Here is a 25,934-nt window from a genome sequence, read left to right as displayed (position 1 = left end):
ATCCTATGACAGGTGTGATAGCGTATGCTGAGGTGCTGTATCTAATCCTATGACAGGTGTGATAGCGTATGCTGAGCTGTGTATCTAATCCTATGACAGGTGTGATAGCGTATGCTGAGCTCTGTATCTAATCCTATGACAGGTGTGATAGCGTATGCTGAGCTGTGTATCTAATCCTATGACAGGTGTGATAGCGTATGCTGAGGTGCTGTATCTAATCCTATGACAGGTGTGATAGCGTATGCTGAGGTGCTGTATCTAATCCTTTGACAGGTGTGATAGCGTATGCTGAGGTGCTGTATCTAATCCTATGACAGGTGTGATAGCGTATGCTGAGCTGTGTATCTAATCCTATGACAGGTGTGATAGCGTATGCTGAGCTCTGTATCTAATCCTATGACAGGTGTGATAGCGTATGCTGAGCTGTGTATCTAATCCTATGACAGGTGTGATAGCGTATGCTAAGGTGCTGTATCTAATCCTATGACAGGTGTGATAGCGTATGCTGAGCTGTGTATCTAATCCTATGACAGGTGTGATAGCGTATGCTGAGCTCTGTATCTAATCCTATGACAGGTGTGATAACGTATGCTGAGCTGTGTATCTAATCCTATGACAGGTGTGATAGCGTATGCTGAGATGCTGTATCTAATCCTATGACAGGTGTGATAGCGTATGCTGAGGTGCTGTATCTAATCCTATGACAGGTGTGATAGCGTATGCTGAGGTGCTGTATCTAATCCTATGACAGGTGTGATAGCGTATGCTGAGCTGTGTATCTAATCCTATGACAGGTGCGATAGCGTATGCTGAGGTGTGTATCTAATCCTATGACAGGTGCGATAGCGTATGCTGAGCTGTGTATCTAATCCTATGACAGGTGTGATAGCGTATGCTGAGCTGTGTATCTAATCCTATGACAGGTGCGATAGCGTATGCTGAGGTGCTGTATCTAATCCTATGACAGGTGTGATAGTGTATGCTGAGCTGTGTATCTAATCCTATGACAGGTGTGATAGCGTATGCTGAGCTGTGTATCTAATCCTATAACAGGTGCGATAGCGTATGCTGAGGCGCTGTATCTAATCCTATGACAGGTGTGATAGCGTATGCTGAGGTGCTGTATCTAATCCTATGACAGGTGTGATAGCGTATGCTGAGCTGTGTATCTAATCCTATAACAGGTGTGATAGCGTATGCTGAGCTGTGTATCTAATCCTATGACAGGTGTGATAGCGTATGCTGAGCTGTGTATCTAATCCTATGACAGGTGTGATAGCGTATGCTGAGCTGTGTATCTAATCCTATGACAGGTGTGATAGCGTATGCTGAGGTGTGTATCTAATCCTATGACAGGTGTGATAGCGTATGCTGAGGTGCTGTATCTAATCCTATGACAGGTGTGATAGCGTATGCTGAGCTGTGTATCTAATCCTATGACAGGTGTGATAGTGTATGCTGAGCTGTGTATCTAATCCTATGACAGGTGTGATAGCGTATGCTGAGCTGTGTATCTAATCCTATAACAGGTGCGATAGCGTATGCTGAGGCGCTGTATCTAATCCTATGACAGGTGTGATAGCGTATGCTGAGGTGCTGTATCTAATCCTATGACAGGTGTGATAGCGTATGCTGAGGTGCTGTATCTAATCCTATGACAGGTGTGATAGCGTATGCTGAGCTGTGTATCTAATCCTATGACAGGTGTGATAGCGTATGCTGAGCTGTGTATCTAATCCTATGACAGGTGTGATAGCGTATGCTGAGCTGTGTATCTAATCCTATGACAGGTGTGATAGCGTATGCTGAGCTGTGTATCTAATCCTATGACAGGTGTGATAGCGTATGCTGAGCTGTGTATCTAATCCTATGACAGGTGTGATAGCGTATGCTGAGCTGTGTATCTAATCCTATGACAGGTGTGATAGCGTATGCTGAGGTGCTGTATCTAATCCTATGACAGGTGTGATAGCGTATGCTGAGGTGCTGTATCTAATCCTATGACAGGTGTGATAGCGTATGCTGAGCTGTGTATCTAATCCTATGACAGGTGTGATAGCGTATGCTGAGCTGTGTATCTAATCCTATGACAGGTGTGATAGTGTATGCTGAGCTGTGTATCTAATCCTATGACAGGTGTGATAGCGTATGCTGAGCTGTGTATCTAATCCTATGACAGGTGTGATAGCGTATGCTGAGGTGTGTATCTAATCCTATGACAGGTGTGATAGCGTATGCTGAGCTGTGTATCTAATCCTATGACAGGTGTGATAGCGTATGCTGAGGTGTGTATCTAATCCTATGACAGGTGTGATAGCGTATGCTGAGGTGTGTATCTAATCCTATGACAGGTGTGATAGCGTATGCTGAGCTGTGTATCTAATCCTATGACAGGTGTGATAGCGTATGCTGAGGTGCTGTATCTAATCCTATGACAGGTGTGATAGCGTATGCTGAGCTGTGTATCTAATCCTATGACAGGTGTGATAGCGTATGCTGAGCTGTGTATCTAATCCTATGACAGGTGTGATAGCGTATGCTGAGGTGCTGTATCTAATCCTATGACAGGTGTGATAGCGTATGCTGAGGTGCTGTATCTAATCCTATGACAGGTGTGATAGCGTATGCTGAGCTGTGTATCTAATCCTATGACAGGTGTGATAGCGTATGCTGAGCTGTGTATCTAATCCTATGACAGGTGTGATAGCGTATGCTGAGCTGTGTATCTAATCCTATGACAGGTGTGATAGCGTATGCTGAGCTGTGTATCTAATCCTATGACAGGTGTGATAGCGTATGCTGAGCTGTGTATCTAATCCTATGACAGGTGTGATGGCGTATGCTGAGGTGCTGTATCTAATCCTATGACAGGTGTGATAGCGTATGCTGAGGTGCTGTATCTAATCCTATGACAGGTGTGATAGCGCATGCTGAGGTGTGTATCTAATCCTATGACAGGTGTGATGGCGTATGCTGAGGTGCTGTATCTAATCCTATGACAGGTGTGATAGCGTATGCTGAGGTGCTGTATCTAATCCTATGACAGGTGTGATAGCGTATGCTGAGGTGTGTATCTAATCCTATGACAGGTGTGATAGCGTATGCTGAGCTGTGTATCTAATCCTATGACAGGTGTGATAGCGTATGCTGAGGTGCTGTATCTAATCCTATGACAGGTGTGATGGCGTATGCTGAGGTGTGTATCTAATCCTATGACAGGTGTGATGGCGTATGCTGAGGTGCTGTATCTAATCCTATGACAGGTGTGATAGCGTATGCTGAGGTGTGTATCTAATCCTATGACAGGTGTGATAGCGTATGCTGAGCTGTGTATCTAATCCTATGACAGGTGTGATAGCGTATGCTGAGGTGCTGTATCTAATCCTATGACAGGTGTGATAGCGTATGCTGAGGTGCTGTATCTAATCCTATGACAGGTGTGATAGCGTATGCTGAGGTGCTGTATCTAATCCTATGACAGGTGTGATAGCGTATGCTGAGCTGTGTATCTAATCCTATGACAGGTGTGATAGCGTATGCTGAGCTGTGTATCTAATCCTATGACAGGTGTGATAGCGTATGCTGAGCTGTGTATCTAATCCTATGACAGGTGTGATAGCGTATGCTGAGCTGTGTATCTAATCCTATGACAGGTGTGATAGCGTATGCTGAGCTGTGTATCTAATCCTATGACAGGTGTGATAGCGTATGCTGAGGTGCTGTATCTAATCCTATGACAGGTGTGATGGCGTATGCTGAGCTGTGTATCTAATCCTATGACAGGTGTGATAGCGTATGCTGAGGTGCTGTATCTAATCCTATGACAGGTGTGATAGCGTATGCTGAGCTGTGTATCTAATCCTATGACAGGTGTGATAGCGTATGCTGAGCTGTGTATCTAATCCTATGACAGGTGTGATAGCGTATGCTGAGCTGTGTATCTAATCCTATGACAGGTGTGATAGCGTATGCTGAGCTGTGTATCTAATCCTATGACAGGTGTGATAGCGTATGCTGAGCTGTGTATCTAATCCTATGACAGGTGTGATAGCGTATGCTGAGGTGCTGTATCTAATCCTATGACAGGTGTGATAGCGTATGCTGAGGTGCTGTATCTAATCCTTGTACATGGCCGCCTCCGCTGTATCTAATCCTATGACATGGCCACCTCCGCTGTATCTAATCCTATGACATGGCCGCCTTCGCTGTATCTAATCCTTGTACATGGCCGCCTCCGCTGTATCTAGATCAGGTCCCGTCTAGGTGGATGCAGTAGGGGACAAGCATTAGGTCCGGGGCGGCCATCGCCCCCCGAGGTCCCCAGCCCCCCGAGTAATAAAACATGTAACAGAGACGACACATACTTATGCAGGGGGCAATGGGCGAGCGGCTCTGCTGGTAACCCTTGGCACATCGATTGCACGTTATACCAGTCACACCATCTTTGCAAGGACATTGCCCTGTGGTCTGATTACAGGTTTTGCCGGCCGCACCAACCGGATGGCAGTCGCAGGCTGCGGGGGGGAACAGAGGAGAAGGGGTTGGAGAACAGCACAAGGTCAGAAAGCAAAACCACATTACAAATCTGCGGGGGAGGGGAGGCGGGTGGGGGCAGGGCGACAGCATTGGGTATATCTATCATGCAAGCCTTCTACTGAAGCAGAGACAGCCCAATACAAGAATCGCAATTTATTCAAATGCATCCCACGGTGGCGACCCACAGCGTGGTCAGAACCAATGTCCAGCCCCTGGACTCTGACGGTGCTGGCTCGTCACGTGGTTGGCACCTGTCCCGGTACGGAATACATGGGCTGCGATGATGTCACTGGTGACCTGCCAACAAAATGGCACAAATATGGCCGACCAATGCATTAGAAATGACTCTTACCAAATGTCGGCGTGGGCTGATGAACGTTAAACTCCAGCTGTGGCCACAATGCAAAATCCCATACCTGTCATAGCACTGAGGTAGAGGGGCCACGGGCACTAGGACCCAGGTGCCACCTCTGCCACCAGGTTATGCATACAACTCATGATGTTATGGAGGCACTAAGACCCAGGTGCTAGCCCTGCCACCAGGTTATACACACAAGTCATGATAGAGAGGCCATGGGCACTAGGACCCAGGTGCTAGCCCTGCCACCAGAGTATACAGACAACTCATGATGTTATGGAGGCAGATGGCCACAGGCACTAGGACCGAGATGCTAACCCTGCCACCTATACACACAACTCATGATGTTATGGAGGCAGAGGGCCACAGGCACTAGGACCCAGGTGCTAACCCTGCCACCAGAGTATACACAGAAGTCATGATAGACGGGCCACAGGCACTAAGACCCAGGTGCTACCCCTGCCACCAGTTTATACAGACAACTTATGATGTTCTGGAGGCACTAGGACCCAGGTGCTACCCCTGCCACCAGGTTATACACACAAGTCGTGATGGAGAGGCCACGGGCACTAGGACCCAGGTGCTACTCCTGCCACCAGGTTATACACACAAGTCATGATAGAGAGGCCACGGGCACTAGGACCCAGGTGCTACTCCTGCCACCAGGTTATACACACAAGTCATGATAGAGAGGCCACGGGCACTAGGACCCAGGTGCTACTCCTGCCACCAGGTTATACACACAAGTCATGATAGAGAGGCCACGGGCACTAGGACCCAGATGCTACTCCTGCCATCAGGAGTAGAGATGAGCGAACTTCTGTTTTAAGTTCGGCGTCTAAAGTTCGGCTTCCGGTTAGCGGAGGATCCCGATATGGATTCCGAATTACGTTGTGGTCCGTGGTAGCGGAATCAATAATGGTCATTATTGATACCGCTACCACGGACCACAACGTAATTCGGTATCCATATCGGGATTCTCCGCTAACCGGAAGCCGAACTTTAGACGCCGAACTTAAAACAGAAGTTCGCTCATCTCTAATCAGGAGTAGGGATGTCCTGATAATACCGGACCTTTGCACAAGTACTTGTAGCTGGGGGCACATTGGTTGGGAAACACTGTTCTATGCCCATTTATTAACCCTTGTACAAAGGAAAAGTAAAGCAGTTGTCCATAGCAACCAAATTCCAGCTTTAATTTTTTTCATTGCTATCAGCAACTGCGCCGCTGTTATAATTGGTATCGGTGAGTACTTAAATAAAAGTATTTCTACTTGTACTCGGTCTTAAAAAAATGGTATCGGGACATCCCTACACATAAGTCATGATGGAGAGGCCACGGGCACTAGGACCCAGGTGCTACCCATGCCGCCAGGTTATACACATAAGTCATGATGGAGAGGCTATGGGCACTAAGACCCAGGTGCTACTCCTGCCATCAGGTTATGCACATAAGTCATGATGGAGAGGCCACGGGCACTAGGACCCAGGTGCTACCCGTGCCACCAGGTTATACACATAAGTCATGATGGAGAGGCTATGGGCACTAAGACCCAGGTGCTACTCCTGCCATCAGGTTATGCACATAAGTCATGATGGAGAGGCCACGGGCACTAGGACCCAGGTGCTACCCGTGCCGCCAGGTTATACACATAAGTCATGATGGAGAGGCTATGGGCACTAAGACCCAGGTGCTACTCCTGCCATCAGGTTATGCACATAAGTCATGATGGAGAGGCCACGGGCACTAGGATCCAGGTGCTACTCCTGCCATCAGGTTATACACATAAGTCATGATGGAGAGGCCACGGGCACTAGGACCCAGGTGCTACTCCTGCCATCAGGTTATACACATAAGTAATGATGATGAGGCTATGGGCACTAGGACCCAGGTGCTACTCCTGCCATCAGGTTATACACATAAGTCATGATGGAGAGGCCACGGGCACTAGGACCCAGGTGCTACTCCTGCCATCAGGTTATACACATAAGTCATGATGATGAGGCTATGGGCACTAGGACCCAGGTGCTACCCCTGCCACCAGGTTATATACACAAATCATGATATAGAGGTAGAGGGGCTAGAGGCACTAGGACCCAGGTGCTACCCGTGCCGCCAGGTTATACACACAACTAATTTCTCAGACTTTCGGTTACCCCTATACAATGTTATTGGGGAGGCGGGGGTCCACCTCAGGTTATATGAGGAATGCAGAGAATCAGGGCGATATCTCAGGGGAGCAGGAGAAATCTCCTATAAAGTGGCGGAGCGAGTACATGACCAGCGAGGAGCTGCCAGCGTGGAAATGTCACGAACGCCGTCGCTACACGCCTCACCAACGACAGGCCGCCCGTCACTCGGGCAAATATCACTCCTAGAACAAATTTAGTAAAAAATGTTTAAAGAGTGACTCCGTTCTGATCTGCACCCTTCTGGTAGACTTTGGGCTTCAGTTCTTCACCGTTCTCAAGATCTCTGCTTGCTGTCTTGATTATATCCGGAGACTGTAAGGGAATTTGCTCCAGTCTAGGGCCCCGCATGAAGACCTTCTCCCTCTGTATATACGCCATCCGGAAATATTTTCTTCTGCATAAGACCAGGAGTCCAGTACGGCGCCCTACACTTGGCGGATATTCCCGCTGTGGATTCGGTGGCAGATGTTCCTGCAAATCCGCAGCCGAACCCGCGTTCAGATTTCGTGGCAGATTTGCTCACCTAATATTGAAAGAAGTGAAATTCCGCAGAATAAGCTGACCTCCTGTGGATCTCAATGTCCGCACCGCACGTAAATCCACTCCTACCACTGTGTGCACGAGCCCTAATGCTTCCTGCCCATGTGTCTTATTATATTGAAGAGCACTGATACACTGTAACAAGCGGCGTGTGATCAGGAAGGGGTTAAGGGCTCGTTCACAGGTGTACGCAGCGGATTTAGAAAAATTCATGGTGTGTCCCCTGTGCAAAGCGTGGCTTCAAGGGAGAAAATCTTCATATGTGTGGGTGGGAGCTACTCACAGTCTCTGGATATAACATGACAGCAAGCAGAGATCTTGAAACATGAAGTCTATTAGAAGATTACAGAACAGTCATGTCCGCGATCCCCTGGAATGTCTCCCTGGGAGGTAAGAGGTTAAAGCACCTGCCTCATAGCACAGGTGTAGGGAGCGCTGTCAGCGTAACACCCGGGACGTCACCCGCTCCACATTTGTCAAACAAGAAGGCGATGAAAGGTCACGTTATATATTTATCTCGTGGAGTGACGAAAAAAGCAACAAAAATCAGGCGGCTTAGTGGGGAAAAAAACGTGGGAGTGCGTCTGACGACCGGTGGAAGGGAGGTGGCTCATTTTATTTCTGTCTGTAGAACCCGCAGTCGAAATCCCTGCCACGGATTTGCAGCCTCGAGCAGATTAGTCCCATTCAATGCGTCTAATTCACGTGTGGCTACCCGCCCGTTCCACTGAGCTGCAGAACTATGGCGTGAAATTCACACCGAAAAAAAATGTTGAGCTACAAGTGGATTTGACTGGGAAACTTCCGCCGTGTGAACACGCTCCATGGGTGTGAATGAGAATTACGCCAGTGATTCACGTATGAGCGCTGTCCGTGGTCTCCACGTATCTATTGGCTTTCCCACATCAGTAGTTTTCCACTGTCCGTGGTGGCACCCCCTTATTTTGTCCGCTCGTTATAGTCACACAGACGCTGTCCTTGTTTGGTCTGTGGTTTTCACGGACCATTGGTAGGAGATTCGTGAAAACTAATTTTCAGCCTGGCAGTCTACGTGGAATACGGATATGGCTAAAAAACGGACACACGGACCAAACGTGGATCCTTCATGGACACAGATGTGCGAAAGAGCTCTCGTCGTTTGGGGCTAGAGATAATTTTTGGATCATTTTCGACTTTTTTGTACTGATGTCCCAGAAAGTGGCCAATAGAGACCGGCACAGGTGACGTCACAGTGGATGACACGACTGCAGTATGGCGATGTACCGCATGTAGCGTGATCTCTGGCTGGTTTGGGGTTCCCCGCTCTTCCTCTTCCGTTGAGGAAGGAAGTGACAATGTTCCCGGTGACACCAAATGGCCTCCGTGTAAATTCTGAATCGCCCTTTAAGGCCTCATGCATACGCAAACCGCGGATCCGAAAAAAAAAAGGAAGCCGCCCTTGTTGCCTTCCACAAAGCGCGGACAAGAATAGGACATGTTATATTTTTTTAGCGGGGCCACGGAAGCTGTCCGCATCTTTTCCGGCCCCATTGAAAGTGAATGGGTCCGCATCCGAGCCGCCAAAACGGCGGCTCGGATGCGGACCCAAACAGCGGTCGTGTGCATGAGGCCTAGGTTCCAGTCTTTTAGAAGGTGCACAGGTGTGACATCCCTGCGCTGTCCGGCATACGAGGGGTTAAACCTGTGGCGGATTTGTGTTGGCCGGGTGGATTAAAGCTATCAAAGCCTTTCTATTGAGATGGGACAAAGAAAGAGCATGGGGACGTCCGGAAACTGGATTCCTCTCGCTGGAGGATCACGAGACATCTGGGTACATTATTAGGAGGCTTTTTTTTTTTTTGCGCCAGATGGGGGCTACCGCTGATATCAGGGCTGGGCACGAAGGGGGTCGCCCCCCCCCCCTCCTTTTAAGTTTACATGATGGATTTAATTTCAGGATTGTCGGAAATGTGATATGGTTGAGATTAATCCGAGGAAGGAATTGTGATAAACCCTCCTTCTAAGACGATGAATGTGACCCGCAGCAGACTGCGGAGGACTGGCGACCGATTAAGACCTCCTTCACACCATCGCGTCTGCCAAACATGGATACTGGACATGTGTGTCCTGCATTTTCCCGTTCTGCGTGTCCCACTATGTTAAAAATGCCCATTCTTGTCCGCAAAACGGGCCCATGGCGGAAAGGAAATACGGATCTGCAGAAAATAAGGATCAGATGCAGAACAAAAATACAGTCGTGCAGGGGGCCTAATGCTGCCTTCCTAGCGAGTGACATCTGTACTGGTCGTGGCTGATCGGCAGTGCCGCCCTATCGGGGGCGCACCACCAATGAGGCCAGGTGAGGCGATCGCCTCAGGCAGCACCAGGTAGGGGCAAGAGGGGGGCAGCAGAAGGGCCATGGGCTGAAGGGAAGGGGTTAGGTTAAGAAATTTGTATTGGGGAGGAAGGGGGGGGGGGGTGTTGTTTCAGTTTTCGCCTCAGGCAGCAGAAAGGCTAGGTGCACCCCTGCGCCCTATAAGTGACAGGCGCGGCCACACTGCCTGCCTATGAGTGACGGTGGTAATGTAGCTGCCATGTACAGACGTATGGGGCTGGATGTGAGTCTTCTCCTGCGCTTGTGGGAACAGCCTCACCGCAGGCGGACAACACCTGCATCCACATACCCAGGTGCCCCCCCCCCCCCCCCCCTCCCGCTCTCTCTCTCGTGTGTTTGCAAGTGGCTTAACCTGCCTGTTCCCCTCCACCCTCCCTCCGATCTGCCCCAAAAAATATGTCTGGGGCCATTCGTCAAAGCATCCAGCCTTTGTACCAAAATCGACACCCTCCCCCCCCTTCACTTTTCTGCAGGTCTGCTTAACCTGTTCAATGCGTCCCACTGTCCCCTGGTATGCACACCTGTGCTTGGCTCCAGAGGGGGGGGGGGGGGGCGGCGCAGCCCCGTACAGAAAATATTAACCTCTTTCTAAGGCGCTGGAATTTAACATTTTGCATTTTGGCTGTCAACGGGGGGTGGGATTCTATGCAGAGGAGAAAGGGTTAAAATTAGAAGCAGAAGAAGGGCGACCATCTGTGGGGGAACAACAAGCCCCAGGATGAGCCGAGACCAGCAGCTGGGGCACTACATGGCGGGACGTAGCGAGGCTGGAGGTGGGCTGTTCATACAATGCACTAAATGTGAACCTGGATCCTGGAGAATCGAACCTCTGACCACACGCCGCGTAACCACACGCCGCGTAACCCTCCATCATGGAGGAAGAACACGTCCACACAGGACGTACTGGAAATTGCAATCATATGGATTTTGCTTGGATTCCCCATAGATTTCTCCCTGCTGCACTGAAAGGGACGAAATCCACAGGTAAAATCCGCAACGCAGGTCAATCTCTGCGCTGATTTTTTCCCCATAATACAAGGAGGAGATTCGTTCAAATCTCTTCCGATGCAAATCCAGATTGGAAAATTCTTCATGGATGAACCACTGACCATCTTGTCACTGATGTCATCATGGACACAGGAAATTACCCTGTGTTAATTGAGTCCAACTATGGAAACGGATTGGCCCTATTAAAGGTGTTGTCTCAGCTGAGACACTGGCGGCCACCAATATCAGGTAGGTGCAGGTCCGTATCTATCTCCAGAAAAGTGAGTCGAGAGTTGCCGCGCATGTGAGGCCGCCCTCCACTCATTTCTATGGGAGTTCTGAAAATAGTTGAGCCGGCAGACCCGCAGAAGGAGCAGTGGCCGCGCTTGCGCAGTGCGCTCTCCACTTATTTCTAGGGGACTTCCGAAAATAGCCAAGCTCGCTAGGCTTTTTTCAAAATTCCCATAGAAATTACTTGAGAGCAATTCTCGAATGTGCGGTGTGGTCTCCTTTTATTTCAGGGACCTCTCAGAGGTGGGACCTGCACCTATCTGACTTCGATGGCTTACCCTTTGCGATATGCCACCGATGATGACGACACAACCCCTTTCACTGCAGTACAAGGCGTTTATGACTATTGGAAACAAGTCCCTCACCCAACTCTTTAGAAACAAGACTCCTCCTTATCGTTGGAGTCCGGGCTGCGTGAAGAAGTGGCACGGCACGACCCCAGGTGTCGCCAACTGGCGGCACTTCAATTCAAGTCATGTCACACATCTTTCCATCCCCGTGTTAAGGAGACAAATGTTAGATGGCTAACAGGACGCACAGAGTCAAGGCTATCTTCCAGCTCCTGATCTTACAGTAACCCTCCGTATACACACGCCGCCATCTCAGACAGGTTTTCTTTGAAGGAATGCCGCTCTACAAGTGCAGCCACGCAGAAAACACATGATGACGTCATCCGCCGTCTGAGGTCATCAGTGAATTCCTCCTCTCTTGACTCTACGGAAGGAGCTCGGCTTCCCTACCTTTACAAGCCTTTCGGTGGGTGATGGGCTTGGTCATGTCCCGGTAGTAACCCTCCTTGCAGTAGTGGCAGTGACGGCCGGCCGTGTTATGCCGGCAGTTCAAGCAGACCCCTCCGCTCCGGCGACCTGACAGCTTGAAGAGCTCCATGTTGAAACGGCAGCGGCGAGCATGCAGGTTACAGTTGCAGGCTGGAGGGGAAAAAAAGACAAAAGCAGAGAGAAGCGTGTTATATATAATTGACCACCCGGAACGTGGAGCATGGTTAGAGGCGAGGGTAGACGCTCACGTAGCGGTCGGACAGACTGCATATTATTACTAAGGCAGAAAGAAAGAGTAACGCTTAAATAGTCGTAGGCCTGGTAGACGATGTCCGAAAATATCCACCACCACAGCCTCATTCAGGCACCTAGATTTTGGCATAAATTGCTCCAAAATGGGACACAATTTGGCACATCTAGGTTTACAAATATGATCTCCACCTAGCCCAACATAGGGGCGTGAGCTCCTGTGCAACATTTAGCGCCAAATTTGCACCACAATTCTGTCTCATGTTCAGTCGTGCACCATCCGGCATAGCCTGTCTATGGGATTAGTAAATCCGCCCCAGTGTGCTCCGATACCGCCTTAGCTCATAGAAGTCAATGGGCTGAAATTAACGTATAGCGCATGTGTGCATTGTGCATTTTTAGCCACTGAAAATAATGCAAAACTAGCAAAAAATGGTTCATTCTTAAACATAAAGTGGAACAAATACGGATGAAAAATGGACCACGCAAGAGAGATCTGTATCGTGGATTCATATTTCAGCCGTACTTTCATACACAAGTGTGAATAAACCCCTACAGCAGTGATGCTCAACCAGCGGCCCTCCAGCTGTTGCAAAACGACAAATCCCAGCATGCCCCAATAGCTGTAGGCTGTAATAGCTGGAGGGCCGCAGGTTGAGCATTTCTGCCCTAGAGCCTCATTCAGACTGCCATATTTTACCATCTGCATTGTGGTCCTGACCTGAGCTTACAGCAGGGCAGGGAATTTCGGACATAATGCGAATTAGCCCTAAGGCCGAAATCTGTCATCAGTATTGCATCATGTACAATTCCGGAGATGCGGAACGGAACACCGGAAGCAATACGGAGTGCTTCAGTGGTGTTTCTTTCCGTGGTTCTGCACCGCAAAAAAATATGACGTCATATTTTTCTGCGGTGCGGACATACCACGGAACCATTCAAGTTGACGCTGCACGGATGTCCAATGCGGGCCCCATTGCACGGGGCCTAAGTGTGAGTAATAGAGGGTGACTCGCAGCGAGTGTGAAATTATTACAGGGCCCCCGAACCTTAACTAGAGAAAGGTTGATCTATATCAGGGATGCCCAACCTGCGGCCCTCTAGCGGTTGCAAAACTACAACTCCCAGCATGCCTGGAGAGCCTACAGCTATTAGGGCATGCTGGGAGTTGTTGTTTTGCAACCGCTGGAGGGCCGCAGGTTGAGCATCCCTGATCTAATTTCATTAAAATCCCCCATGCCTCCAAAGTTCTCGACCTTATGGTAGAGCCTTCATATATGGTTCCTGAAAGCAGATCCTAGGGACAGTGCCGGAGGGAGATTGCCTCCTTCCATGTAAAAATTGGGGACAAATTGTCTAAAAATGTCGCTATTCCTGCCTCCACCGGTACGGATGTGTGAGGAATGTCGGGCCGTCACCTGTCCTCCCCTATGCAGCCTCTCGTACAATCACTGTGATGAATGACGAGGAAAGGGACAAGGAGAGAAGTGTTTGTAAAGTTCTGCTTTGATGCCTAAAGTCTTACAAATATTTAGTGGGGTCGCTGCTCGCGAATGTCCAGCAACAGGAATTTCTTCTGTCAGACAAGGATCCACTGTCACAACAATCCAGTCCTGATGATGGCCTCCTGACAAGCCAGGGGACGCGCTTCATGGTGTTGACGATCTGCTGAGTGAGGACTTGTCTGGAGACACTGAAGAGGGTGTCAGATGTTACTCAGTAGATGTTCCTCAAGGTGTCAGGGGAGGGGTGAGGTGTCGGAGCGGACACATTCTTTTTTTGGAAAAGTCTTTTGTTCAGACATTTTTAGACCACAGAGGATTCTGGAATCTGAACCTCAAAGAGTCAGGAGACAGATCATCGGTCTTCATCATGGATAGCAGTTTTCTTACGGTTTCCCATTTTCATATTTTTAGGCCAAAACTCGGCGCCTTTCATATGATTGGGGTTGTTTTGGCAGGAACCACGTGGAATTCTCAGATGAACGGAATGATTTTCAGTAGCAAAAATTTCTGCAGTAGAACCTGGCGCGTGTGAAGGCGCCCTCACGTTCTATCCACACGCGGCAGAAATTTCTGTGACCGAAAATCAGTTCCGTTCATCCAGATGGGGTTGTTTCTGCTGCATGTGCATGGATATCTTCGCACCCCACTGACGTCTAGGGAACAACCACCAGTCTGCCGCATGGATTGCTGTTGTGGCACTTGGAAAGAGTCAGACAAAACATCCCCGCAGAGTCTGTCAGGTTGTCAGCCTGTGTGTCGGACATCTGACCAGCTCAATGGCAGCGTTCCAGATACGATCACTGTGTAACGCGAGCCTCGCGGCTGCTCCCCATGGACGAGAAGTCTCAATGCAGAATAGCATCCCATTAATCACCTCGGTGTCAGTGCATCGCTCCTCTGACCACCCCCCGAATCATAAGGGAGAAGAGAAATGGAAACGTGGGGGATTCATGTAGAACAATATATGGGACTAAAAGAAATCAATGGAGGAAACAAAAAGTGTTGATTTTGTTTGACTAAGGCTAGATGCACACAACCGTTGTGTGTTTTGCGGTCCGCAAATCCGCAAAACACGGATGGCGTCCGTGCGCGTTCCGCAGAACGGACAGCCTTTAATATAACTGCCTATTTTTGTCCGCAAAGCGCGGACAAGAATAGGACATGTTATATTTTTTTCGAGGGGCCACGGAACGGAGCAACGGATGCGGACAGCGCACGGAGTGCTGTCCGCATCTTTTGCGGCCCCATTGAAGTGAATGGGTCCACATCCGAGCCGCCAAAACTGCGGCTCGGATGCGGACCAAAACAACGGCCGTGTGCATGAGGCCTAAGGCTAGTTTCACGCTAGCGCTAAAATCATCCGGCAAAGGAGCAGACTGCCGTAGATCATCCTAGCCGGATACTACCTTTGACTGCAGCAGTATTTGTCCGGCGTGATCTATGCACTAATGCCGGAAACAGGCCAGATCCCGCCGGGTCCCATTATGAACTCTGGCAGGATTCTACAAGGTACCGGCTTGTATCTACAGGGTACCTGCAAATTGTTTCTGGTTATTCAACTGTTATCTGAAGCATTGCATAGTTTTGTATGGATACGTCAGGGTTAACATTCCTCTGTAGGGAGCTAGGTGATGGACTTAGGTCCGCTCCTAGTTCAGTTAGTGTCTATAGTTAGCTGAGGAAGTGAAATGAGCAACATGTGCTCACTCCTCAGAGGACTAGGCCTACATCCCAGAGAATCACTATCCGTGAAAGAGCCACCGAGAGAATGCTCTCTCTACTTCACAGGTCTCCAGAAAGAGAAGGAAAAAAAAAAGGAACTTGAAGGTCCAGAATCGGCCGAGCACTGGAGTCAGTCAGTAAGGTATGTGGCTGCTACACACTTTACTGCAGTGAGAGGGACATTACTAATACACCCTTCACACTTTGACAAGTCCCTACCAGCCAGATCTTCATCCTCAGCTGGAAATGACGAGTTTTCCAAGAACCTTATTGCCAGCCTTAGATTCTGCAGAGAGAAACTTTGGAGAGATAGAGGGAAAGAGTACTACAACCCCAATCATTGCTTATACCTAAACATTGCACTGTGAATTCTTTGGAACTGTGTTTTGATACTGTTGGATGTACTACAACTTCCATTCTGAACTTTAGTAAAGAGAGACTTTTCTGGCCAGGTTACTGACTCCAGCACCATTCGCCGGCCATAGCAGCTACATGTCCTGCCTTGCACCTGTGCCCAACTCATACCTCAAAGGGCACCAACATCAGGGTGTGCCCTCCTATCACTGCGAGAGCATCGGTGTGAGGACTGCCACTGTGATTGACTGTTGGAGCCAGAACCACTAACACTCCCATCCTCCACTCCTCACGGGCTTGCTACATGTCTGAGGTCACACCTTGCATGGTCTGATCCTATGAACAGCACCAACCACATCACTGTCCACAATTGTACTGGCTTCTATTCCTTACTTCCCCTAGGCTACAGGTGACAATGCTGTACACTGGGGCACAGGCACCAGCTATACCTCTACTTGCTTCCAGTGACTGTATCCCTATGGTCCTTCAGCTTCAAAACAAGTCGCACCTCCATCGCCCTGAGCCATCTCCACTCCCTACAGGGCAAATTATATCTTATCGCTTCAATGAACCTTTCCTGGCAAATCTGACATCGTTCCCCAGGCGCCAAAAACGTATCACGTTATAAATCGTATAAAAATCCTGCAATCTCCCCGGAGAGGCGTCTGCACGTTTCCTATGCACGCTGCATCGCCAGTTACATCACTTCTTCTGAAATTTTAGTTTTCATTTTATTCCCTTAAAGGGAACTTGTCACCATGAAAATGCAGTGAAATCTGCAGCCAGCGCCTTATAGAGCAGGAGGAGATGAGTGGACTGATATACAGCTTTATGGGAGAAGATTCAGCAGAACTTGTCATCTAATTCATGTATATCTGTGCTCATTCTATAGGAGTCCACTGGGCGGTGCTTATCAGTGATTGACAGCTATCTCTGCACAGTTATAAAGGGTAAGGCTACTTTCATACCTGCGTTCGGGGCTCCGCTTGTGAGCTCCGTTTGAAGGGGCTCACAAGCGGCCCCGAACGCATCCGTAGTGCCCTAATGCATTCTGAGTGGACGCGGATCCGCTGAGAATGCATCCGCCTGCCAGCGCTCAGCCTCCGCTCCGCTCAGCAGGCGGACACCTGTACGCTGCTTGCAGCATTCGGGTGTCCGTCTGGCCGTGCGGAGGCAAGCGGATCCGTCCAGACTTACAATGTAAGTCAATGGGGACGGATCCGTTTGAAGTTGACACAGTATGGCTCAATTTTCAAACGGATCCGTCCCCCATTGACTTTCAATGTAAAGTCTAGACGCATCCGTTCAGGCTACTTTCACACTTAGAATTTTTTTTAAACTATAATGCAGACGGATCCGTTCTGAACGGATCCAAACGTCTGCATTATAGGAGCGGATCCATCTGTGCAGACATCAGACGGACCCGCTCTGAACGCTAGTGTGAAAGTAGCCTAAGGCTGCTCATCACAGCTCAGACTGCCCTCTGGACTCCTGTTCACATCACCACTCTGAGCCTGGTGACTTCACCAGCAGAATAGTGAGTGCAGCTCTGGAGTATAATACAGGATGTAACTCAGGATCAGTACATGATAAGTAATGTATGTACAGAGTGACTTCACCAGCAGAATAGTGAGTGCAGCTCTGGCGTATAATACAGGATGTAACTCAGGATCAGTACAGGATAAGTAATGTAATGTATGTACACAGTGACTCCACCAGCAGAATAGTGAGTGCAGCTGTGGAGTATAATACAGGATGTAACTCAGGATCAGTACAGGATAAGTAATGTAATGTATGTACACTGTGACTCCACCAGCAGAATAGTGATTGCAGCTCTGGAGTATAATACAGGATGTAACTCAGGATCAGTACAGGATAAGTAATGTAATGTATGTACACTGTGACTCCACCAGCAGAATAGTGAGTGCAGCTCTGGAGTATAATACAGGATGTAACTCAGGATCAGTACAGAATAAGTAATGTATGTACATAGTGATTCCACCAGCAGAATAGTGAGTGCAGCTCTGGAGTATAATACAGGATGTAACTCAGGATCAGTACAGGATAAGTAATGTATGTACACAGTGACTCCACCAGCAGAATAGTGAGTGCAGCTCTGGAGTATAATACAGGATGTAACTCAGGATCAGTACATGATAAGTAATGTAATGTATGTACACAGTGACTTCACCAGCAGAATAGTGAGTGCAGCTCTGGAGTACAATACAGGATGTAACTCAGGATCAGTACAGGATAAGTAATGTATGTACACAGTGACTTCACCAGCAGAATAGTGAGTGCAGCTCTGGCGTATAATACAGGATGTAAGCTTCATTGTAAGGTAAAAGAAGATGCGGTGATTTAAAGTAAAAATTACTGCTGGTTAAGGAATACTGCTGTGAGTGGCAGGGCCAAGGCTATTATGGGGAGGGGGATCTGTGGATGGCACTGTTATGGAGGGGATCTGTGTATGGCACTGTTATGGAGGGGATCTGTGTATGGCACTGTTATGGGGAGGGGGATCTGTGGATGACACTGCTATGGGGGAGATCTGTGGATGACACTGCTATGGGGGAGATCTGTGGATGACACATATAGCATAAGATGCTATATAGTGTCATCCATAGATCCCCCCATAGCATAGCCATCCACAGGTCCCCCTCCCCATAATATTGTCTATCACAGATCCCCCTCCCCATAACAGTGCCATCCACAGATCCCCCTCCCCATAACAGTGCCATTCACAGATCCCCCTGCCCATAACAGTGCCATCCACAGATCCCTCTCCCCATAACAGTGCACAGATCCCCCTCCCCTTAACAGTGCCATCCACAGATCCCCTCATAATAGTGCCATCCACAGATCCCTCCATAATAGTGCCATCCACAGATCCCCCCCATAAAAGTGCCATCCACAGATCCCCATAACAGTGTCATCCACAGATCCTCCATAACAGTGTCATCCACAGAACCCCTCCATAACAGTGCCATCCACAGAACCCCTCCATAGCAGTGCCATCCACAGAACCCCTCCATAGCAGTGCCACCCACAGATCCCCTCCATAAGTGCCATCCACAGATCCCCTCCATAAGTGCCATCCACAGATCCCCTCCATAAGTGCCATCCACAGATCCCCTCCATAACAGTGGCATCCACAGATCCCCCATAACAGTGCCATCCACAGATCCCCCATAACAGTGCCATCCACAGATCCCCCATAACAGTGAATCCACAGATCCCCCATAACAGTGCCACCCACAGATCCCCCATAACAGTGCCATTCACAATTTGTTTTAATATGGCCCTTGAACATAATTTTTCAAGTAACATCATATAAGCCCCTTTTTTTTTCATTTTGGTGTTTTTTCACGATTTTAATCGATGAAATTATCGACAACTAATTGATTATTCAAATAATCGTTAGCTGCAGCCCTAAAGCAATCCTACCTAAGATATAGTGCTACCACTAGGGAAGATTATAATGCTTTTCAGATCCTTGACATGGGTGGGTCTGGGTTAGGAGATCTCCACTCCCTCTCTTTACTGCGACCACCACTATTAGTCCATTTGTCCTCAGAATTGTGTTTATGGCTTTCTGTTAACCTCTTAACCTTTTCTTGGCAAGTTAATAAAAAACGGAGCTCCAATCACCTAGAAAAGACCACGGTTCTTACCACCGTGGTGCCATACCGTTTATCTGAAATTAGCCTACGGGACATAACATGGGAGCACCAGGGTTAATCTCTGATCTTCCATGTCAGGACCATGGACAGTGGGATCAGAACATCTAAGAAAAATAAGTCGGCTTTCACCCTGGAATCAGAACGGCTGGGTTGCAATCACTATGACCACCATCCAACTTTCCAGACTCCATATTCTGAGTAGAAAGAGCGTGGTTCAGCTCAGGCCAGCAGAACATCTGAGTGACCACCCATGTGGCAGCCATAGGGCACCCACATTTCCATGTGCCACTCCCTGATTCATGAATACTAGGACGTCAGTGGTATCGGGGAGTTTCTGCTGCCCGCCCCTCGATGCCACGTGTGACTACTGTGCCACTGCATACCCCATATGCGTTCCTCTTTAATTTGAAGATTTCGCCTTGTGTAAGCCATAAGATCTACCATTCAGGAGACGCCTCATCCACTTCACATTGTTGTCGCTGGAGGTGAGAACCGTTTTTATTGCCCATTGTTAGGTATCGGAATTGCACACCTTCCAGAGATTGTCTTTGTTTCGTGCACCTGGAATGTGGAAACTGATGCCAGAACAATCCACTCCACGTGACGGAGATGTAGCTAAGGGCGAAACCGCAAGCTTCTGGATACAAGAAGATCGATCCTGGCCAACCAGCTGTGGGCATCCCTACGGAGGGGTAGACGTGGCTGGGACGCAGCCAGCGTTTATGGAGGAGACATTTCTGTAGGTCTTAGGCCTCATGCACACAACCGTGTCCGTACTGTGGTCCGCAGATCCGCAAAATACGAATAGCTTCCGTGTGCAATCCGTAATTTTTTCACTTTTTAAGGCTCCATTCACACGCCCCCGCAATTCTGTTCCGCATTTTGCGGAACAGAATTGCAGACCCATTCATTTCTATGGGGCCACAGCGATGTGCTGTCCGGATCTGGAAATGCGGATCCGCACTTCCGGGTCCGCAATTCCGTTCCCCCAAAAAATAGAACATGTCCTATTCTTGTCCGCCAAAAATGCAGATGGGACACAGATGCAAAAGGTACGGAAAGCATCTGATGGTTTTGCTCGCAAGTTTAATCACTTTTGTCTCTGATTGTGCTCAGTGTTTCCGTTTTTTTTCAACACGGATGCAATCATTTTTTCACACGCATTAAAAAAAAGGAAGAATAACCCTCATCGTTTCCTAGCAGCCACCAGTGAAAAATTTATTGCCGTTTTTCAAGCAAACTTCATTAATGTCTTTGGCACCAGAGCTGTGTGAAAAACGCACAATATAGAACATGCGATTTTTCGGAAACGCAGAGATGATCAGTGATAAATGATGCTCATGTGTACAGAACCACTGAAATGGATGGGTCAGGATTCAGTCCGGATCCTCATGTGCACAGAACCACTGAAATGGATGGGTCAGGATTCAGTCCGGTTCCTCATGTGCACAGAACCACTGAAATGTATGGGTCAGGACTCAGTCCGGACGCTCATGTGCACAGAACCACTGAAATGTATGGGTCAGGACTCAGTCCGGATCCTCATGTGCACAGAACCACTGAAATGGATGGGTCAGGATTCAGTCCGGATCCTCATGTGCACAGAACCACTGAAATGAATGGGTCAGGACTCAGTCCGGATCCTCATGTGCACAGAACCACTGAAATGGATGGGTCAGGACTCAGTCCGGATCCTCATGTGCACAGAACCACTGAAATGGATGGGTCAGGATTCAGTCCGGTTCCTCATGTGTACAGAACCACTGAAATGGATGGGTCAGGATTCAGTCCGGATCCTCATGTGCACAGAACCACTGAAATAAATGGGTCAGGATTCAGTCCAGATCCTCATGTGCACAGAACCACTGAAATGGATGGGTCAGGACTCAGTCCGGATCCTCATGTGCACAGAACCACTGAAATGGATGGGTCAGGACTCAGTCCGGATCCTCATGTGCACAGAACCCCTGAAATGGATGGGTCAGGATTCAGTCCGGACCCTCATGTGCACAGAACCACTGAAATGAATGGGTCAGGATTCAGTCCGGATCCTCATGTGCACAGAACCACTGAAATGAATGGGTCAGGACTCAGTCCGGATCCTCATGTGCACAGAACCACTGAAATGGATGGGTCAGGACTCAGTCCGGACGCTCATGTGCACAGAACCACTGAAAAGAATGGGTCAGGATTCAGTCCGGACCCTCATGTGCACAGAACCACTGAAATGAATGGGTCAGGACTCAGTCCGGATCCTCATGTGCACAGAACCACTGAAATGAATGGGTCGGGATTCAGTCCGGATCCTCATGTGCACAGAACCACTGAAATGGATGGGTCAGGATTCAGTCCGGATCCTCATGTGCACAGAATGCAGCCTGCAGTTTAAAGAATGGAGGTTTTTCATTCTACATTCAGTAACATTTGCAGATCTCTTTTGGTTGTCGTTTTCTTGTAATGTACTTTATCTTGTATGGATGTGGGAGTATTTGTACGTTCAGCCGTTCGAGGCCACGCACCTCCTCCCTCCGATATTTTGGGCAGTGTCACCATGTGGGTAGGCGAAGCTCCTGGGCCCCTGGACACAGCTTTTGCAGAAGCTTCCTGTTAGGCCTCTCCAGTTCTACGCGCCTCCATATTGATGATATCTAATGAGTTGTCTTCAGGGTCCATTCTTTCCACCCCACGCTCCGTCTCCCCCATAACTGCAGCCCCTGCCATCGCTAATTGACGACCTCTCTTCACTTTTGCTTAAACCAGGAAAATCCCTTTTTGAGAAAGACGGAGCACGCATAGCCCTGGGTGGTAGGACGGGTATAACAATGGAGCGTTTCACTGACGACCGGGTGTCACAATAAGGGAGTTTTTTTTTTTTTTAACGCAGACACCACTTATCAGTCAGAAAACATGGCAGGGCTTGTCAGAGGGTCGGGCGACGCCTGCAGATATTGGAAGGGCAATCTACTTGTGAATTTTGTAGCAAAATCACCAATTTGTGGCAAAATTTTCTGCAAGTTTCTTCTGCTACGTCCCAGGATTATGACATGTTCATACGGTGCAGATCGGATGAATCCGCACCAGGATTGGTCCGGTCATCATTCAGTCGGTCCGTGGTGTGGTCATTATGTACGTGAATAGGGTGTGATGTGAGGGGCGATGAGATTCCTGGGCTGGCTCTGCCACGTGTCTCTCCATCCGCTCAGCATTCAGCTCCCAGGTATCACCTCTGTCAGGATCCATTACTGTGGATTCATGCGGAGAGACAGGAGGTCGGAGGCCCCGCCGGTCACTTCCCTGTGGCTGGAAAGTCTATTTGTTTCATTAAAATAAAGGCAGCAGAAGGAGAGAGAGTGATAGCGGGCGTGTCCTGCCGGGTAACTGACCAGGGTTCAGAGAGCTGACGCCCCCAGCGAGAACCGGAGGGGCTTCCCAAATGGGACATGGTGCCTGCAACCTACACAGCTGGAGACGGGTTATACAGACCCTGTATCTAAACCTGTCATGTGTGATACTGTCTGCTGAGCCTGTGTATCTAACCCTATCCTATGTGATACTGTCTGCTGAGCTGTGTATCTAATCCTATCATGTGTGATACTGCCTGCTGAGCTGTGTATCTAATCCTATCATGTGTGATACTGTCTGCTGAGCTGTGTATCTAATCCTATCATGTGTGATACTGTCTGCTGAGCTGTGTATCTAATCCTATCCTGTGTGATACTGTCTGCTGAGCTGTGTATCTAACCCTATCCTATGTGATACTGTCTGCTGAGCTGTCTATCTAACCCTGTCCTATGTGATACCGTCTGCTGAGCTGTGTATCTAACCCTATCCTATGTGATACTGTCTGCTGAGCTGTGTATCTAAGCCCATCATGTGTAATACTGTCTGATGAACTGTGTATCTAAGCATATAATGTGCGGTACAGTCTGATGAGCGGTGTATCTAAACCTGTCATGTTTGATACCGTCTGCTGAGTCTGTGTATCTAAACCTGTCCTATGTGATACTGTCTGATGAGCTGTGTATCTAATCCCATCATGTGTGATACTGTCTGCTGAGCTGTGTATCTAATCCCATCATGTGTGATACTGTCTGATGAGCTGTGTATCTAATTCTATCATGTGTGATACTGTCTGATGAGCTGTGTATCTAAGCCTGTCCTGTGTGGTACTGGCTGATGAACTATGTATCCAAGCTTATCATGTGTGATACTGTCTGATAAGCTGTGTATCTAAGCCTATCATGTGTGATACTGTCTGCTGAGCTGTGTATCTAGCCGTTTGGGTGGAGTTTATATCATTTATGGCGTCCGATCACTAACTGGTTGGGGGAGATTTATCACAACTGGTGTAAATAAGAACTGGTTTAGTTGCCCGTAGCAACCAATCAGATCCCACCTTTCATTTACCAAATGAGCTCTGAAAAATGAAAGGTGGAATCTGATTGGTTTCCTTTCCACCATAGATAAATCCCCCCTATGCCTGGACACAGGTTCCCAGTTCTTCTCACTGGTAACCAGTGAATGGCATCTGACTCGAATTTCCAGGAGGGGCACGAGCCCCCGTTTTATTTACATGGGGTGTTAACTAATATCAGGAGGAAGGAGGTCACCTTGGTTAAACAAATACAGAGGTGTAAATGGCCTGACCGCTTAGGAAAACACTGAGGCCCCAGCCACCATCACAGCTCCGGCTAATTAGCTGTGCGGCTGTCTCCGGGGGTCGCCTAGCGGCCATTACCACCCCCTCCCGGCCTTCAGTGTTAACCCCTCACTAAGATCCCGGTCTCCATGATACACAGATGAAAGGTGTGCAGCAGAGGCCTAATCAACACCTCTCTCCCATCCCAAGAGCGTGCCATCTATTCTCAGCTCCTCAAATACACAAGGGTGAAAGGACAGGAGAAACTTTAGAAAGGGCACACCCTCAGATAAACACGCTCAGCAGAGATGAGAGAACTGGTTTGGGCTTTGCCAGTTTGCAGGTGTTTGGGATCCACCGGGCCGACACGCTCCATTGCAAATCCTTCAGCATCTGTGACTACTTATTGTTTAAAGGAGCACTCCGCCTTAGTTTTACGCGTCATATATTGTAACTGGATGTCCTGTAGATACTGTTCGTCAGCGGAGAACGTCATGGAGGGGGAATACTCTGAACCTTTTGATGCTGCTTTGTGACCTCCGTCACTCCAGACTTTAGATACACCTGCGGTACTGAGCTTGCCCTAGAATGGGATTGGGTGACGGAACGGAGTTGGGTGAGTTACAGAGTGCCACGATCCATGGGAATCAGTGGTATCTTCATTCAATCATATCTGGGTCACGGATTCCAGTGGGGAAAATACAACATTCTTCTTCTTTATACCCCTCCTATCTAGAGAGGACATATGGTTCTTGAATCACAAATAGTAATGATGACCACCTTCAGCCTCAAATAGACACAACAGACCTCCTTAATAAATATGGACACCAGACTGCCTAAAAATACAGGCCCCATTCCCCTCTTGTTTACAGACCCCAAGCAACCCCCCGAGAGACCTCAGACCAGGTTGTTGTCTGCAGCATTGCCCAGGAGCGAAAGGGAAGCACAGACAAGGGTGAGGTGAGTATTTGCCAGATTTCTGAATCTTCTAAGAGACCAGGAGGTCCCCTCCTTTTACTGGGGCTCCTGGACGTTCCCGGAAACTTGGCAGAGCATCATGTAAGCACATCTTAGTTGTCCGACCTCTAGACACCTTTTCTGTACTCTCCGACCACTCCTGCACCTTTCTGAGCGACCTGCTAAGCTGTTTTATGACCACATCAAAGACATGCAGATTTCGCTGTGAATGGCGTTCTGCAGCCTCCTATGTGGTGTGGTACGCAGAAGCTGCAGCCAAACCATGCACCTTTTTTTAATTAAAAAAAACATGATTTTTAGCCAAAAATACATAACCTATTCCTCGCAGGAAGCCTCCGGCGTATCTCACGGCTCACGGCCGGCTTCCAGCAGGAACCCCATGAATGAGGGTTTTGACGTGCGACACGCAGAGTTTGGGAAGACCACTAAGAGCTTGATCTTGCACTAATGTCAGAGACTTTGCTACACAAACATGAGGTAAACCACTAAATCTCATAGAAAAACCACTTTTTTGGAAGGAATTGGCGCCCCTCCACAGGCATGACTAGAGAGCGAGGTGGAGAAGGAAGGATAATGGGAGCGCCTGCCTCAGCCCCAATAACAGAATTTGGCTATAGCTATGGGCGACCGGAGATTTATAGAGCTGGAAACTATAACTCCCAGCATGCTGTCATGTCTCTCTAGAAATGTATCCCACCTATCCTGTCCATGAAGAAGGCATACGTAAATGATATCCCCCCCCCCCA

General features: G+C 48.7%; 1 protein-coding gene across 3 annotated transcripts in view; it reads right to left on the bottom strand.

Moving 5' to 3' along the window:
- NTN1 (netrin 1) overlaps positions 1-25,934 on the bottom strand; it is an 87,808-nt gene that overhangs the window by 43,108 nt on the left and 18,766 nt on the right. For 2 of the 3 annotated variants that reach the window (XM_040437522.1, XM_040437521.1), the window contains exons 3-4: positions 12,020-12,208; positions 4,365-4,514 (exon numbers count right to left, since the gene is read on the bottom strand). In XM_040437522.1, the coding sequence (XP_040293456.1) occupies positions 4,365-4,514; positions 12,020-12,208 (339 nt within the window). The remainder of the gene's footprint in view (positions 1-4,364; positions 4,515-12,019; positions 12,209-25,934) is intronic. The other variant, XM_040437523.1, reaches the window with a different exon arrangement.

Source organism: Bufo bufo, chromosome 6 (genome assembly GCF_905171765.1).
Source record: "Bufo bufo chromosome 6, aBufBuf1.1, whole genome shotgun sequence".
In the NCBI taxonomy this organism is placed as follows: Eukaryota; Metazoa; Chordata; class Amphibia; order Anura; family Bufonidae; genus Bufo; species Bufo bufo.
This window is presented reverse-complemented; position numbering and strand designations above follow the sequence as displayed.